Raw genomic sequence first — 19,626 nt, forward strand, 5'->3', positions numbered from 1 at the left:
AGAAGGTGTCAATCAAGCGGTTGCATAGCAACTCAAATGTGACTGAAGCCAACAAGTGTGACATTTAAGCAGGGGGTAAACAGGAATGTTTAATTGTGAAATTCTAATCAGTCACGTTGTGTGCAGAACAATGCTCACACTGAGCGTATGAGATGGATCTGATGGATTATTTGAATAATATTAAGAAAACACGTTTTAAAACACGATGATATCTTTGGTCTGTTGATTTTGGCTTATCTTTGCAGCCCACATTTCACTATTGATCCAATTCCACAAGAAAAACCTTGAGTAAATGTTGGAGACGATCATCAAAACTACGAAAAGACAGAACACTCATTACAAAAGGAATTAGCCTTTTTAATCTTACATTGCATTGAAAATTTACATAAGTTTCATACATTTTACAAATAATTTCTTCATAAAAATATATTTCTTTACAAAACTTTTTTTATTCTTTTTTACCCTCTTTTTTATATCTCTTTTGAATGCATTAACATGGGAGGAGTACCCAGCTGTACTGCAAATATTCATCTGTTTGATCGAAAAGTGTCCTTTTTTATCATAAATGTGTGTTTTTCTTTTATTGCAGTCAGTTATAGCAAAAGCTGTTGTTGGCAAATAAGTTCAGACTGGCGGAGGAACTTAAAATGTCTCGGACGGGCAGTGGCGTTGGATAAAACTGAATTTCTGAACCACACATTTCTTCGGGCGGGGAGAAATTAAAGGACATAAACTATATGGCAGAGGTGAAGAATGAGTAGAAGATCAAGTGAGGAAGCAGCAGACCTGGGTCACATGGTTTTTGGTAGGCACTGTGTAAAAATCTGCCATGTATTTAAAAAAAAAAATCCTAGAGATAAATACTAAATTAAAATAATGACGTGCAAGACTGCAGATCCCTATGGCTGAGTGCAAAAATGAATGCAAAAAATATCACAGGTTGGTTTGTTGGTTTGATTTTGGAACTCCAGGACAGTGATGTCAGCATAGCCTCCTGAAGACTGCAGCGTTCACTCCTGCCGATGCACGACAGCATACCTGGACTGTAACATCACATTCATTCTACTGACACATCATCATTTTCAATACCCTTACATATGACCTGTTTAGGAAAATGTGGTGGTGAGTATTTTAGAAGGCACTGGAATGAATCTCACAGCTTGCAGGCCTGGAAGCACATGACCAGCAGTGTCTGAACCCTGACTAAAAGTGTTTTATCTCTCATGTTGTCAATGTGATATGTCTACAATTTCTTCTGCTTAGGTAAACCAAACCCACCTTAGATATTTTTTAAGGTCAAATCAATCAACAAGGTCAGACATAACTGGAAAGGTGTTTCACGGGCCGTATGTACACGATAGATATGATCATATTGTTGCCACCATATATCAATATACCTTAAGAAACATGCATTTGTCTGTTACTGTATGTAATCTGAGGTTTATATAAAAGTATACTGTATAAATGTCAAGTGCATTTCATTTTATACAAATTTTTATATAATAAGAGTAATAATAAGAATGGCAAGTTGTTATAATGACCAAATTATCATATCAAATTTGTTTACCAAATACAAATGGAGCTCAATGACACTTCCGCACTGAAACACTACTTAAAAATAAATAGAAAAGAAAAACTAATCTGCAGGCTTCAGGTCAAAATGCTGACATTTGTCCTACGGCCCATACTGAAGATGGGTGCTTATCGACAAGACACGCACACGGAATATCAAAGATCTATAACAATTATTCAAAAAAAATCCTCAGGAGGTAACGACACACCACTTTTCCACACGTTTTCTCTCGTTTTACCCACACATCACAGAATGCCTCAATGTCCAATCACAGAGACGATTGGTGACACAGCTGAAGGAATGACTGTGAATGGGCTGTAAATAAAACTCTGTGTACCGTACAAAAACCCTATTGGTTGATGTGAATTTCCTCATAAACTCTGGTTAGAATCGTTCTCTCTTGGTCTCCCATGTGGTAATATATAGCACAAAAATATAGGTGGTGAATGCTCCTCATATATATGCAAGTAGATTTACAGATCCCTTTCCCCTAAAAAAATACCCAGTCAACTGTGAAGAAGCACTCACAGAGTGTGAATAAGGTAGCAGAAAAATCTCTTCATGCTTTCCGTCATGAAGAAGCTTTTCAGAGTGAGTCTTCAAAAAACAACAACAACAACAAAAAAAAATCATCCCTCCATGACAATGTGTTTCATATTCATACATGTCCTCCGCGGACGCACATGGTCAAACGGTTCCTGAAGAGTGTGCTTTATATATCAGAGGAAGGGCAACAGCGTTTGTGCTAGACATCCTCTGCGAGTCTCAGACAAATCCGTCCATGACTGTAATGCGATTGTTTCCACCTCCGTTTAAAAAAGAAACACAAAGCAAAAACCCTAAAAAAAAAAAAAAAAAAAAAAAATCCACAGATGTTCTCGCGTCAGGCGGACCTAATTATACCATTGTGCAGACTGTGTTCAGATTGGGGTCAAATCGGACAGCTTTGCCTTCCACGGACTTTGTGTTGGTGTTGTACATGGGGTTCTCGAAGGCGGCCTGCCCGTTGTTGTTCTCGTGAACCGAACAGCCTGTGTACTGGGTTTTTGGAGTAGTCCTGTCAGAGCCAAACAAAACACACGAGACACGACATGAGAACGTCATTAGAATGAAATCTGCAGCAGCTTTGAGACGTCGGGCGGCAGCGGGTACGTGGAATCACGCAGGGAAGAAAGCTAGCATCTAATTATGATCGCATTCAATAACCTGCAAACGAGCTAATTCTGTCTCTAAAGACGCTATCTGTCACCATCTATTTCTTTCCATCCTGCAACAAATGATGATGATTTTGTCAGAGACTAATTTCTAAATTCGTTCCGATCTGTCTGGAATAACAACTCCACAAACAAACTTTGACAAACGAGGATAGACGGCGAGACTCACCGCTGCTTGTAGAGATAAAATCCGAAGCCTGCAAATATCAGGGCGAAAAAAGGCACAAGGATTGCTATGGCCACAGAGCTACTGTTTGTACCATGTGGTGGATTGGACGAATTATTACTTTCCGACATATTCAAACCTGCAAGAGATAGAGAAACACATTTTCATTTTAGGCCTTTGTTTCTGTTTAAAGGGATAGTTCACCCAAAATAAGAGCTCTTTGACCCTCCATAGACAGCAAGGGTCCCTTCCACATTCAATGTCCAAAAAGGTACCAAAACATTGACAAAATAGTCCATGTGACATTAGTGGTTAAAAAAAATGCGCACATGTGTAGTGATACTCTCCAAAATGGCACTAGGGTGATGCAGAGAAGAATAATTGTTGAATAAAGTTTTTCTTGTGGCTTCATAAAATTAAGATTGAAACACTCATGTCACATAGACTATTTTATTAATGTCCTTACTACCTTTCCAATCCTTGAACATGGTAGGACTCTTGCTGTCTATGGAGAGTCAGAAAGCTCTTGGATTTCATCAAAAGTATCTTAATTTGTGTTCCGAAGACGAGTTTGAAACAACATGAGCGTGAATAATTAATGACAGAATTTTCATTTTTGGGTGAACTAACCCTTTAACTTTTTTCCCCCCCAAAAAATGCATTGATGAAACAGGGACAGATCAAATATTTTACAATGTAGCATGCAAAAAATATGAAGATGGGCTCCCATACCTAGCCTTTGCAGGCCAAACTGGCCGTAGTCTTTACCCTGTATAAAGCCTTGAAAGACATAAGTGGACCCATCTGGTTCAGCAGACACCTGACGGCAAACAATCAAACCAAGAGAAATATATTTTTCACTTAGAATCACTACTGCTCACACAGATTGGCAAATTAAAACTGAAGATAAATTAACAATGAAATTGTCAGCATGCTGAAATATCTTAATAGCACTTTGCATTCACATTAGCAAAGGTGGAATGTAATTTAATATATTTTTTTAAATTCTGTAACTATACTTCTCTAATTTAGTATTTAAATGATTTAGAGTATTTAATTGATCAGAAACTTCTACGTTACTGTATTCTTAAGCATTGGATTTGACATTTTGCTTTACTACTATATATTTTAGAAAAAACAATGCATTAAGTGAAAACTTTTGAACAGAAAGATGTGTACATTTTTCTTATTTTGACTAAATATATATATTTTTTTCATTTAGTACTGCCCTTCAGGGGTTACAGAAGATAGTTACATGTTTCCTAGAAGACAAAAAAGTTAAATTTCAATTGAACCTTCTGTAATAGTTGCATAATAGTCTCAAAATCATACAGTAATTGTTGGAAAGGGTTCAAATACACAAAAATGCTGGAAAAATAAAGAATTTGTAAGACCTGGAGGATTTTTCTGAAGAACAGCAGGCAGTTTAACTGTTCAGGACAAACAAGGGACTCATGAACAACTATCACTAAACAAGAAAACAGCTGTGGATCATTCAGGTAACAACACAGTATTAAGAATCAACTGTATGTAAACTTTTGAACTGGGTAATTTTTATAAATTCAACAATTATTTTCTCTTGCAGACTATATGTAAACAACTTTTATGTGAAATAGCTTATTCAGGTCTGTACTTAAATAAACAACATGCATTTTGTATGATCCCTCTTATTTTCATAAAATAATTTATATGTAGCATTTTCTGAAAGGGGGATGCAAACTTTTGACCTTAACTGTACTATTATAGTTTTTTTTTTTTTTATCAATTTAAATTTTTATATTTTCTATTTTAATTAAAATTTTAGTAATTGGTTACATTTGAATAATTTTGTGTGCTTTTGTCATTGTTATTTTTATATGTTTTTTTTTTTTTAATGTTTTTTATGTATAAGTTTATATTATTTTTTTAATTCAGTTATAGTTTTAGGTATTTTAGTAGAAGTTAAACTAAATGAAAATGAGAAATGTTGCCTTGGCAACTAGCAGAAATAAAATGTTATTTTAGATCATTTATTTTAGCAGAGATGCACATGTTTTTTAGTCTGGTTCTGATGAGAGCACCTGGAGATTTGGTTTGGTGCTCACACTGCACATTGTGCACAGTATAACTATAAAAAATAAAACAACTGTCTGTGTAACTCATAAATGTGCATTTATTATGCACAGTACAATCAGATGACTGACTTTTTAGACCATATTTTAGATCTCAATCCAACCCTTTTATATAAACTTAAAGAACCTTAACAACTACCTTACTAGCTATTAATGAGCAGCAAATTAGGAGTTTACTGAGGAAAAACTATAGTTAATATGTGTTCCCTATTCTAAAGTGTTACTATTTTTTATATTTTACTTTAGCTGATGTTATTTCAAGTAATGAAAATATTTTATGTTTTAATTTTAGCTTTAGATTTCTGGTAGAAATGTGATATACTTGTATTTTTACTGGACTACAATTTAAGTCCAGGATGCGTGTACTAGTATGGAACATTGTATTCTTCTGTACAAAATAACCTAAAAAGATAATAGAACTAAAATAAGACACATGTGCACATACAAATCCATCCAGGGTCCACTGCTCTTCTTTGATTTTGCTGAGTGTGGTGGGTGAGGACGCTTTCACATGATACACCAGCAGCATCAGACGCGCTTCCTGGCTCTTATAGACACCTACGACAGAGAACAGAGAGCAGACAGCTGTCTACATGCTCCACGTACATGTGTCTCATCCTCTTATTGCTCTCTTCTCTTCTCGTCACTCTCTCTGTCTCCTTCTAAGCACACACACGAGCGCACACGCACTCTCTAGTCTAAGCACAAAATAAAAGTATTGACAAGCCCTGCATTACCTAACACACTGCTTTTTGTCTACAAGCACTCCTCGTGACCTAACAGCCCACTTTCTAAACTATTAACGAGAGCCTAATTGAGAACACACAGACATGGTCAATGGCACTCCAGCTTTTTGGGCAAACAGATACATTTGATTGCCCTCAGTTGATGGTTCGCTGTTGCTCTCATCGTTATGATCATATTACCGTTTCGACAAGTCCATTTTTCACATGAGTGACTGGTGGTTTATTCACCTTTATTCACCAGTGATTATTCCTGATGGCTGGCCAATAGCAGTGTCTAAGATTAATTAGATAATGTAAAGCATATGTCAGCTTTATCAAGACACAGTGAGTCTCATGAGTGGAAGAGGAAGGTGGTACAGTCAGTCTAATGATCTAACTCGTTAACGGTCTAGTTTAATTTTACTCTGATGGACTGAATCAGATTCTGTGATAGCGGGAAGTCCTCATGTTTGCTTTCTCTGTTTGTATGTCTGTATTATAATGTGTTCTGTGAGCTCAGTAAATCTGCAGAGTTTAACAATAAACCAACCTGAAAGCAGTAGTTCCATGTTGCTGCTTGTTAATGTGACATTAACTCTACCCGTGGTTGTATTAAAGCTTGTGATACTCAAAGTCATTGGTTGCTTTCTTCCCTTGTAGTTGTATGAGCCCTTCCAGATGTAGTTAGGGGCAAACACATCATCAGGAACTGTGAACAAATAAACAAATTAATTACACATTTAATATTATTCATAATAATACTAAAATAATATTATTCAATAGTAGTCATATCAATCCCTGGACATATCATATTATGAAATATACAATGCATCTGCATACAGTTGAAGTCAAAAGTTTACATACACCTTGTAGAATCTGTAAAATGTTAATTATATTACCAAAATAAGAGGGTTCATACAAAATGCATGTTATTTTTATTTAGTACCGGACTGAATAAGATACTTTACATAAAAGACGTTTACAAATAGTCCAGAGAAAATAATAGTTTTTATATTTAGAGAAATAATAGAATTTATAAAAATACGCTTGATTCTTAATACTGTGTTGTTACCTGAATGATCCACAGCTGTGTTTTTTTTTTTAGTGTTTAGTGATCGTTGTTCTTTAGAAAAATTCTTCAGGTCCCACAAATTCTTTGGTTTTCAGCATTTTTGAGTATTTGAACCCTTTCCAACAATGACTTGAGATCCATCTTTTCAAACGCTCACTGGTGCTTCAGAAGAAAACATTGCATTAAGGGTGAAAACTTTTTGAATCTGAAGATCAGGATGAAATTGAACTTATTTTGTCTTCTGGGAAACATTGGGGTGTCTTCTGTAGCTTCTGAAGGGCAGTACTAAATGAAAAAATATGATATTTAGGCAAAATAACAAAAATGTACACATCTTCATTCTGTTCAAAAGTTTTCACCCCCCTTTGGCTCCTTTCCTTCTGGAGCATCAGACAGCGGTTGAACCTTCTGTAATAGTTGTTTATGAGTCTCTCAGTTGTCCCCAGTTTGAAAAGACGGATCTCAAAATCATAGTCATTGTTGGGGGTTCAAATACACAAAAATGCAGAAAAATTTGTGGGACAAACAAGGGGACTCGTGAACAACTATCACTAACCCAAAAAAAAAAAAAAAACTAAAACAGCTGTGGATCATTCAGGTAACAACACAGTATTAAGAATAAAGCATATGTAAACTTTTGAACTGGGTCATTTTTAGAAATTCAACTATTATTTTTTCTTATGGACTAAATGTAAATGTCTTTTTGTGAAATATCTTATTCAGGTCAGTACTAAATAAAAAAATAACATGCATTTTGTATGATCCCTCTTATTTTGGTAAAATAATTAACACTTAGCAGATTCTGTATGTAAACTTTTGACTTCAACTGTTTATCTAGATAATGTTATAAAATGGATATTACAATGTATTCTAAATACACAGAAATATACATATTTTTAAATATATATTCATATGTGACCCTGGACCACAAAACCAGTCATAAGGTTAAATTTTACAAAATATAAATAAGCTTTCTATTGATGTATAGTTTGTTAGGATAGGACAATATTTGGCCGAGAAACATCTATTTAAAATCTGGAATATAAGGGTGCAAAAAAATCAAAATACTGAGAAAATCACCTTTAAAGTTGTCCAAATTAAGTTCTTAACAATGCATATTACTAATCAAAAATTACATTTTGATAAGTTTACAGTAGGAATTTTACAAAAAATCTTAATGTAACATGATCTTTACTTAATTTCCTAATGATTTTTGACATAAAAGAAAAATCAATAATTTTGACCCATACAATGTATTTTTGGCTATTGCTACAAATATACCCCAGCGACTTAAGACTGGTTTTATGGTCCAGGGTCACATATAATATATAACATGATAATATATACATAATTACATATTAGAAAATTTATGTACAGTAACACATCTTCTCATATCTTACTGCTTTAGCAAGGCAAATTATTAAGTCAAACTTAGCCATAATTCAACAAGTTATTCAGTTAAGATATTTATAATGGAGCCAGATAAGAAATAATGTGTTGGCCGGAGTTTTCCACTAACACGCTCGGAGTCTTTACAAAGGCAGTCAATTTTCCTGTAATCTGCCGTTTCAGAACCCAGTAGCTCGAAGGCTTCTCCGTGTCTTACTGATCCTGGGATCCATCAATTTCTGGAAACACGTTAGATATCCGGTTTGTCCTTTCAGTCACGGACTCTAGAAAGTGACTCATATTTACTGTAGGTGCTCCTGCCCGGAGGAGCCTCATCATTGCACGACTAAAGCTTTGCAGGACACCAGCTTGTCTCCTACTTAATCCTGCTCTCCAAGTATATAAACGTAAGATACGCAATATGCTCTAAGAAAGTCTGGCAAAGTTCAGTAGGATTATCTTGTGATTCCAGTCGAGTTTTTTGCGGCTGGCAGACTACTTTACTGTCAAACTAACTGGAACCCGTTTTCTCCTCATTAGTCCCCTCCTCCTGGGGCTGTGGTCTGGAATACATCACGGATAGTAACTGTTTAAGGTACCATTGCACTCTGTGGCCAAATAGAGGAGATGTTCAGCCAAAATTATGCATCTTAAATGAGGTGCACTTAACACTCATAAGTGGTCTTTCAAATGAAACCCCATTTCGTAATAACAGCGCACCCACCATTTAGCTTCGGACTCGGCGTCCCTGGGACTGGTTTAATAGGCTTTTCGGAGAGTTTGGAGCCCGCTGGGAAAGAAAGAGCAAAAATTGAATAAAGGCATTTAGTTTAAAAAAGATTGACAGATCAAATTGGCATCACTTTTATCATTTCATGAGTACAGTAACATCCCCAGGCAATAGTGTGCCTCCTTTCTTCCCTCTCACAAAGAAAAATCAGGTGACTGCAGACAGCAGGGGGCTGACATGGTCAACATATCAAGCAGCATAACTGAACATTTAAAAGGAGGCTGTTTAGGACAGGCGCAGAAAAATAAGGGAGAAACACAGCCCCAGCACAGTTTGGAGAAGCTCCGTGTCGACCGCTCGGGAATTTTTTTTATAGACAATCACATCTGTTTATGTGCAGTAATTACTGGAAAGCCTGAAGTGTACAGCTGTGTGCATGCGTGGCGGCGTGTGCTGGCTGCTGTGGCAGCGCTCGGAGCTGCAGGATGAAGACGAGGAAGATAAAATCACAGCACTGCAGCATGCTGGCCACACGCTAGTGCTCCGGCACCCCACCTCAGCACATGCTCACTTGGGCAGGAAGTGCAAAGTCACAGTTATCAGAAAGGCGAAATGTTGTCTGGTTTAGCAAAATGTGTGAAAATAGAGAATACACTGAAATCAATTACACTTCATTTTAAAATGTAAAAATAGGAAAAATGCTATGAAATCAGGGATATGATATAATTTTTTGAGGGGGCCTTTAGTAGTGACTTAGAAAAAAAAAATCTTAAAAAATTAGTACTTGTTTATAAAGATACGCTTACGCTTACTGAGGCTGCATTTATTTGATAAAAAATTTAAAACTAACTTAATAAATAATACAATAAAATATAATAATACATTTAAAAAGTTTTTTATGCTCATCAAGGCTGCATTTATTTGATCAAAAATCCAGAAAAATCAGTAATATTGTGAAATATTATTTCACTGTAAAATGTAATTTATTCCTGTGATGCAAAGCTAAATTTTCAGCATCGTCCCATGATTCTTCAGAAATCATTCTAATATGCTGATTTATTATCAATGTTGGAAACAGTCGTGCTGCTTAATATTTTGTCGGAACCTGTCATATGTTTTTTCAAGATTCTTTAATAAATAAAAAGCTAAAAAGAACAGCATTTATTTAAAATAGAACAATATACTTTTGTAACAATATAAACTACCATTTAAAAGTTTGTGGTCAGTAAATGTTTATTCTTGCTTTTTTGAAAGTAATTAAGACTTTTTATTCACCAAGGATGTGTTAAATTGAAAAAAAGTGATGGCTAAGGCCATTATATTATTAGAAAAGATTCTTTGTAACTTTTTATTCATCAAAATAATCCTGAAAACAGAAACACAGGTTCCATAAAAATATCAAGCAGCATAACTGTTTCAAACACTGACAATAAAAGTAACAAATCATAATATTAGAATGATTTCTGAAGGATCATGTGACACTGAAGACTGGAGTAATGATGCAGATGAAAACTCAGCTTTGCATCACAGGAATAAATACTATTTTAAAATATATTAAAATAGAAAGCCATTATTTTAAACTGTAATAATATTTCACAATATTACTGTTTTTTTGTGTATTTGTGATGAAGTAAATGCAACCTTGATGAGCATAAGACAATTATTTAAAAACATTAAAAATCTTACTGATCCTAAACCTTTAAATGACAGTATATATATATATATATATATATATATATATATATATATATAAAAATGTAATATTAAGCAGTCATTACTCCAGTCTTTAGTGTCACATGATCCTACGAAAATCCTTCTAATTTGCTGATTTTGTTAAGAAACAATTTTTAATATTATACATTTTAAAAAGGCACGTTGAATATATTTTTAAGGATTCTTTTTAAAATAACTAATTATAAATGTTTTTAAACATTTTTTAAAATCTTTTGTAGCGTTTTAAATGTCTTTTGGGTCATTTTTAATCCATTTAATGCATCCTTGCTGAATAAAAGTATTAATTTCTTTTTTTCAAAAATCTTACTGACCCCAAACTAAAAAACAAAACAAAAAACAATTAAACAACCAGTCATTAACCTGCATTTTTGCTGTATGAAAACGAGATACAATTACTTTTTTTTATAGTAAATTATGTCTCATTGATCATACTGTATGAAATTAAAATGTCATAAATCACACACACAAACAAAGACAAAATAAAATAATTATTATTTAGAAGTTGCATTCAAACTAGTAAAATGAGTAAAATCTGAGGGGAATATTCTGTATGGACGCTATAGAAATGTTAAAAGTGCTGGCAGACAATGCAAAGTGTTTGATACCTCGACACACAGGCATCTTTCCAGTCCACGTTCCATCAGACTTGCAGACCCGGTGCTCAGAGCCCCCAGACAAAAAGAAGCCGGTCTGGCAGGTGTAGATGAGCGTGTAACCATAGGAGGGTAGATCCATACCCACAACATCCACATGAGCAGGACTCTCTGGCTGTTTACAACTGTGGGCTACAAAGGAAACAAAGAGTAATTGAAAAGAAGAAACAAAAGAAATGAAAGTGCTATCCAAACAGTCTTGGTCCCCAATATAATCAGACTTCAAACTTCAGCGGGCCAAATCAAAATGAAGTTTGAACTTTTAAGACAACATGGCGTGTTTCTTTAGAGAGGATCTGTGCTCTTTCCCTCAGTAGCTGACACCGCCACGTTCCTGTGCCTACAAAAGCTGGCGGAGAACCTTGAGTGTGGCAGACGTTGATGCATGCTGGCAGACGGCACTTAAAGGGAGCGCACCTTTACCTGTCACACCGGCAGATCAAACGCAAGCCAATGCTCACTCAGTCATTCCAACAGCTCCACCATCACTATGACTTTGATCAAAAGTAGCCGGGATTGAGGTTTTGGCTCGGTGCACTGGACCTAGTTCTTTTATCCAAGACTTTGATAAGGCTTTCTAGCCATGATCACTACATCAACAGCACATTCACAAAAGAAAAGAATGGAACCAGGCAAAGAAACTATTACGGTTTCCAGTTAAATTGCTACATAATATGGGGGCGCGGGGTTTATTGCAATAAGTTTGGCTCATTTATTGAGAAGATGTGAATCAAAATGTGCTTCAAACATCTTTGTACGCATATGTACATGCTGTCAGAGAAGTGTGCTCGCATGAAGACGGTGCACAGAGTGCACAGTAATTTTTTCTGCTATATAGGCCTTGAATGGTTAAATACACATCGCTGTGTGTCAAAATGCCCATCTTTGCAAAAGTATCCTCATAAACACAGCAATTTAGGTCTTAAGTAAAAGCAAACAGCTGAGAAAGAAAACATGTGTAACAGTATATTGGATCTGAGTAGCTCTTAAAGTGACAGCAGTCTAATATTCCTGCCGTCTGTCATTAATGTTATTCAATCAACAAAAGAGAAACTCTCTCACTGGCCTTGATTGAATCACTTTTGTAACTTTAATAAGATGAAATATATATTTAATTTACACAGTGAAGAATATGCAGTTTTTTGTGATATTGACACTGACAAGAATGATTAAATTTCTATGGTGTTAAATTTTGATATCATAAACATCTTATTTAAAGCTTAAATAACTATATCCTGATATATAATGTTAATTAATTAACAATTAAAATTATTCAAAATTATTCACATATTGATTGTCCATACAACTAGTCTATATCTTTTTGCTTGCCAAAACTTTCAATTGCTATAAATTATATGATAACAGTCCACTTTAAGTAAATAAATAAATTCTCAAATTCTTAAACTGTCTGTTGAAAAATCCTTCAGGTCCCACAAATTCTTTGGTTTTTCAGCTTTTTTGTGTGTCCATCTTTTCACACTGAGGGACTCATATGCAACTATTACAGAAGGTTCAAACGCTCACAGATGCTCCAGAAGGAAATACAATGCATTAAGAGCCGAGGGGTGAAAACTTTTGAACAGAATGGAGATGTGTACATTTTTCTTATTTTTCCTAAATATTATATATTTTTCCATTTAGTACTGCCTTTCAGAGGATACACAAGATAGTTACATGTTTCTTAGAAGAAGTTAAATAAGTTAAATTTACCCTGATCTTCAAACTCAAAAGATTTTCACTCCCTGGCTCTTAATGAACCGTGTTTCCTTCTAGAGCATTAGTGAGTGTTTGAACCTTCTGTAATAGTGACATATGAGTCCCTCAGTTGTCCTCAGTGTGAAAAGATGGATCTCAAAATCAAACAGTCATTGTTGATTTTTCTAAAGAACAGCAAGCAGTTTAAAATTCCTCATGTTGTGATATAAAATGTTGGTCATATCACCCACCCCTTCTCACACTACCAGTCTATAGCTTTTTGCATTCCAAAACCTTCCATTGCTATAAATGTTATGATACAGCCCACTTAAAGTAAATAAATAAATTCTCAGGACAGAGCAAGGCACAAGAAAAAAAACCCCACATTATTTCTTTGGAGACAAATCTAGTGGAACGCTAATGGAAAGGACAGCCAGCCATTATCCAATTCTGTGTAAAATAAAAGAGGGGAATGAGAAAGATGATTTAGCACTCAGCCTGACTCTGTGAGTAGCCAACTGCTCTGTGTAAACAAAATTATAGTGCGTAATTACGGAATGATCTCGATTATTCTTGGGGGAAAAAATGGCGTGATTAGGTGCAAGCACACAAAAGCTGTTTTATCACAGATTTACAATTAAGTGGGGGGAAGCGCTGTGTCTTCCTAGCCATCTCATTCTTTAATTTCCTAATTTTTGCAAAACAATGACAGAACTTTGGGGCAGTGGCATGATGCGAAATGTAATTAGCTTTCGAAATGCTTCAACTGAATGGCAATCTGTCTTGTGAAATTGGAGGCCAGCTGTTTTCTCGTACTTCAGCCAGCTTTAATGCTGTTGATTTTGGAGCTTCTGTTGGAAAATGGACATAATCCAATCACAAGCCTCGAAGCCTGCCGCGAAAACCCACTAGAATCATCTTCATCCATTTGTGATTTAAATACCCTGAGGTGATGTCAGGGGTGTGCACTGAGATAAAAAAAGAGCAACCAGTTGGTATAGTAACTAAACAAACTAAGCATTTTATTTTTAGCAAAGTAATTAAAATGGATTATTCAAGGAGTTAGTCTGCTTTAACTCTCTAAGAGCACAGACGGATCTTTATCACTAAGATTTGTCAATTGATGAAGTGAACCAGGAGAGTGTAGTCAGGGTATCACAACTCACATATATCACCCACATAATTCAGAAGCAATTCAACTCAAGTGGCCATTGTGTAAGAAACATTAATCTTTCAGATAATATGAGACATTTTCTAAGTGATTGTCTTTTCGTATGCTTGAGTATGTACATCTTTGTTTCAAATGAGCCTCAGAGAAGAAGCAATATATTGGTCAGACATTACACCAGTCTCAGAGTCACCCACAGGTCTGTTTCACACTGCTAGTTCAAATAATGAGTAATAGCCACTGTGTAACTTACATGGTGTTTTCACACTGACAGTGTTGCCGTTGTGTAACCAAACTGCAGCTTTACACAGAAAATCAAGTGATTTCTGGGTTACTGTGTGGAGTATTTCCTTTAATAACAATCATAAAGTATAAAATGGATATCAGGAGTGTGCCACTGAGAATTATGGCATCATTTGATGGTTGTGAAATCTAATTTATATGCATAGGGAGAGCCAAATGGTAATCAATCTAACAAACTGTAGCTATAAACATCTATATTCAGTCAGACTATACAGAAAGTATAACTTCTATCAAGCCCAGACATCTTTTTCAAAAACAATAGGCAAGTAGTTTGCTCTAGTGCTTTATGTTGCATCATAAAATCCTACATTGCAAAAGATTGTGTTCGTAAATAGGTTTCTAGAGTATTTTCCACCATATTTTCTTTTGATGTTAATACGAGCACAGAAATAAAAATTTCCTGCTCTCTTCAGCGGAATGACTTTGTTAGACTTAGTAGAACATGATGGATGTTGTGAAGTAAACAATCATGAATATGAACTTGCTGGAACAACTGTCATTAGCAGAGCAAAAACACAAAATAACTGGTCACATGGTGACTCAAATTCAAATTAACTGATGTTAACCTGTTGTTTATAGAACAATTAGCAATTAATAGTTCATTCAAATTTTGTCTAACATAGCCAGACGGCAGATGGTCTGGGAACCTTGGTCGCTTTGAATGATAATAATTGAATTGAAATGTCCCTACAATAACAGAGCGGTGTATAAACTGTTGCATGTATTTTAAAGATGCCACAAACTTACATATTCCACATACTTTTGAAAATCTGCCATTTAGTTGATTTTGACAAGCACTCATTGTCACAACTGTAAACATGACGGATTTATTCTTTCATCAGGGGTTTGGAGTCACAGCATCTTTGTTTCCAGGTGGAGCATCACAGAGCACACACTACACACAAGTCTCCTGGAAATTCAGCAAATTCAGTAAATTTAACCAATCAGATGATGACTTCTAAACTCCTGAAGTGTTTCCAATTTTGTGTGCCGTATGCATCAGGCATTTAGCCAATAGTCCATGGGCATGAAGTCTGAGGCTGAGGCTAATTCAAGTTTAATTGGACAGTTTTGTAGTTTGAGACCAGAATATGTTGAGTCTGAGTCCAAGACAAGACCTGAAATGTCCAAGACAAAGAGCATGAAATAATGGACTCAAACTGGACGGCCAAGACCAAAAGTGCTAAATAATGGTCTTATATTCAGACTTAGCCGAGACCAAGAGCATGAAATTATGGTCTTGGACTCTGACTCAAGGCCAAGTCCAAGATCATATTTTTATGTTCTTGGTCTTGTCATGAACTCTGCAGCATGTGTACTTTGTCTGGACTTGAACTCGACTCTCTTCTGGTCTCTGTTTAGACTTGGGCTTAAACAGGATGCTCTCGACTATAGCAATTGTGGTTTAATTATACAAATACATTCTGCATCGACTTTTATAAATGAGAAACATCACCCACAAATCTAAATTGGACAGAGTCCAAGGCCAGACCAAGACCTGAAATGATGGAAGTGACTTATTAGGTCCAAGACAAAGAGCATGAAATAATTGCCTCAGACTCTGATTGGAAGGCCAAGACCAAGACCAAGACCAAAAACGAGAAACAATAGTCTTGGCCAAGAGCATGAAATTATGGTCTTGGACTCTGACTCAAGGCCAAGTCCAAGACCATATTTTTATGTTCTTGGTCTTGTCATGACCTCAGCAGCATGTGGATTTGAGTCCAAAACCAGAGCAGACCATGACCTGAAATGATGGTCTTTTACTCAGACTAATATGGTCCAAGACAAAGAGTATGAAACAATGGCCTCAGACTTGACGGCCAAGGGCAAAAAATGATGGCCTTGGACTAGGACTTAATGGCCAAGACTAACACCAAAAACAAGAAACAATGGTCCTGGACTCAGACATGAAGGAAAAGACCCAAAGCATGAAAATATGGTCTTAGACTCTGACTCAAGGTCAAATCCCATAACCATATTTTCATGTTCTTGGTCTAGTCATGAACTTAGACTTGACTTCTTCTGGTCTCTGTTTAGACTTGGGCTTGAACAGGATGTTCCCGACTGCAGCACTTGTGGACCCATTTCGATGTAGCTTATTTATACAAATACATTCTGCATTGACCTTTATAAATGAGAAACATCACCCACAAATCTAAATTGGACCAGAATAAGGTTGAGTCTGAGTCAAGACAGAGTCCAAGGCCAGACCAAGACCTGAAATGATGGAAGTGACTTATTAGGTCCAAGACAAAGAGCATGAAATAATTGCCTCAGACTCTGATTGGATGGCCAAGACCAAGACCAAAAACAATAGTCTTGGACTTAGACTTGAAGGCCAAGACCAAGAGCATGAAATTATGGTCTGGATGGCCAAGACCAAAAGTGCTAAATGATGGTCTTATATTCAGACTTAGCCGAGACCAAGAGCATGAAATTATGGTCTTGGACTCTGACTCAAGGCCAAGTCCAAGACTTTGTCTGGGCTTAAACTTGACTCTCTTCTGGTCTCAGTTTGGACTTGGACTTGAACAGGATGTTCTTGACTACAGCACTTGTGGACCCATTTCTCTGTAGCTTAATTATACAAACACATTCTGCATTGACCTTTTTTAAATGAGAAACATCACCCACAAATCTAAAATTAGTATTGAAAAAAATAGCATGAAATTAGTATATAATATTTTCATGTTCATGTTCTTGGTAGTTGTTAATTTTTCATGTTCATGTTCTTGTCATGAACTCAGCAGCATGTGGACTTCGTCTGGACTTTGTCTGAACTCATCTCTCTTCTCGTATCATTTTTGACTTGGACTCGAACGAGATGTTCTCGAGTACAACACTTTCTCTGCTCCCATTTCTCTGTAGCTTAATTATACAAATACATTTTTGCAATGACCTTTATAAATGAGAAACTTCTCCCAAAAAAATAAATTGGCATTTTAACAGATTCCCATGGCTGTGTTAGGGAAGACACTTACGGATACACTCCGGCTGGGTCCCGCTCCAGGTTAGGTCGACCTGGCAGAGGCGTGTGGTGGAGCCCTGCAGCAGGTGACCAGGCTGACACTGGAATGACACCATACTTCCAACCTACACAAAAAACACAGACACAGTATTGCCATAACTCTCTTGTGGAGGCAGATTAAACACAATATTAAACACCTAATACTTGCAGATTTGAATGTCAGTTTCACTCCTGAGGACAGATGCTACAAAAGACTGTGACTACAAAGGTGTTGCTTGAAATTTCACATCTTTCAGGTTCTGCATCCTCATGCACCATCAGGTTTCCAGACTCGCTCAAATGGATGTGTGCTAATGTCAGGCGGATATCCTCATATAGGGTACTTACCTACTTTACCTACAGCTAATGTAATCACCAGTACATGCAGTTGGGAGGCAGTTGTGACCTCCTTTCCAGACCACTAGTGATGTAAAGTGGCACTTATTTTTATAATATATGGTAGCGCTCCTCATTTGAATGTGGTTAACGTATGTTATAACCAGCAAGGACATGAGACAAAAAAAAAAGTGTTGCATATATCCTGGTGGGCTGTGCTTTAGTACACATACGATGGAAGTAAAATATTAACATGTCACAGAGTGGCATGTGGGCTTAGCACATTAATTGATTAACATGTCCCTGCTCTGTGAACACGGTTGACGAGCCATAGACACTGGCGCTTATCTTGGGTGCGCGATATCTCCTCTCACCGACTCCAACATCATTAAGTCCCGGAAAGCAAAAGAGCTTGACTGGCTCCTTTTTCTCGAGGCCAGACAAATGATTTACGAATATAGAAAGGATGATATTTAGCCGTTCATGAAGCCTCTGCAGGGCTTGACCTCTGATACTGTAACGACTTGAATTCTTAATGCCAGCACATCTTGGCGATAAACGCTGTTCCTCAGCAGTCTCAGAGTTTGTGTTTTTCCCTTCATGTCTCCCTCAGCTCACCCCTCTGTCCTGCTCCCCTGACAAAACATAATCAGATTCATTTGCACTACTGAGAAGTAGACTTTTTTTTGCTCTTTTCGAGTGGTTCTGTGGTGTTATTACATCCATGCATACATTTCACAGCTCCTCAAGTGGCAAAGTCTTGAGAGGTCTTAATAATATTTTGTAGTGGAAGTGAGGGAATGGAGGGCCTACACCAAGTAGTCTGTCTGAAGTGTGTTTGAGAAAAGCCATGAATCATTCTTTGAAAAGATCGCTTTCGTGGAAGAATGAAGGGAAGATATTTAATCATTTTTAATCATTATTTTAAGACTAAAGGAATAGCTAGCCTAAAATGAAATTGTTATTCCAACCACTGTGTTCATTTCTATCTTCAGTGAAACCAAAAAAGAGGTCTTTGGCAAAGATGATTGTGAAAAAAATGGTTTGTGACTATAAAAAAAAGCATTGTGAAAGTGGTCCATACAACTCATGCTCTATATTCCATGTCATCTGAAGTTGTAGTTTCAAGTTGAATAACATAAGGGATAATATCTGTTAACAAAATGTTTCATTTTTTGACTAATATTTTCTTTAAAGAGCAGTGGTTCTCAACAAGGTGGTCAGGGTCAAGAAGACTTGAAATTCTTTAAAATAAAGACAAAACAAGAATTAAACAAAAACAACTTCAAATCAAGACATTTCTTATTTTAATTCACTCCTCAAAAACTTTTAGTATTTTAATAACTGAATTATAAAACTGTGAGTTCTAGAACTGGTAAAGTCATATAAATTAACTTTTTGGGCATTTTTATACTTATCATGAATATACATTTTTCAGTTTTTTTTTTTTTTTTTTTTTTTTTGTTTGGCAAAATACACAAATCAAAAGTTTTTTTTAATCTTTTTTTAAAGAAGTGCCTTCTGCTCACCAAGCCTGTATTTATTCAAAAATTCAAAATACAGCAAAAACAGTAACATTTAAAATTATTTTTACCATTTAAAATAACTGCTTTCTATTTAAATATATTTTAAAAATGCAATTTATTCTGGTGATCAAACCTAAATTTTCAGCATCATTACTCCAGTCTTCAGTGTCACATGATCCTACAGAAATCATTCTAATATGCTGATTTGCTGTTTAAGAAAC

General features: G+C 35.9%; 1 protein-coding gene across 1 annotated transcript in view; it reads right to left on the bottom strand.

Annotated features, from left to right (window-relative positions):
- Positions 1-378: 378 nt before the first annotated feature.
- The window catches only part of csmd3b (CUB and Sushi multiple domains 3b), a gene marked incomplete at its 5' end in the record, with an annotated part of 285,452 nt that continues 266,204 nt past the window's right edge, over positions 379-19,626 (bottom strand). The window contains 8 exons of the mRNA XM_073821447.1: positions 379-2,630; positions 2,957-3,092; positions 3,686-3,773; positions 5,510-5,622; positions 6,340-6,498; positions 8,975-9,040; positions 11,320-11,499; positions 17,518-17,629. Coding sequence (XP_073677548.1) covers positions 2,471-2,630; positions 2,957-3,092; positions 3,686-3,773; positions 5,510-5,622; positions 6,340-6,498; positions 8,975-9,040; positions 11,320-11,499; positions 17,518-17,629 — 1,014 coding nt within the window. The remainder of the gene's footprint in view (positions 2,631-2,956; positions 3,093-3,685; positions 3,774-5,509; positions 5,623-6,339; positions 6,499-8,974; positions 9,041-11,319; positions 11,500-17,517; positions 17,630-19,626) is intronic.

Source organism: Garra rufa, chromosome 17, assembly GCF_049309525.1.
Source record: "Garra rufa chromosome 17, GarRuf1.0, whole genome shotgun sequence".
In the NCBI taxonomy this organism is placed as follows: domain Eukaryota; kingdom Metazoa; phylum Chordata; class Actinopteri; order Cypriniformes; family Cyprinidae; genus Garra; species Garra rufa.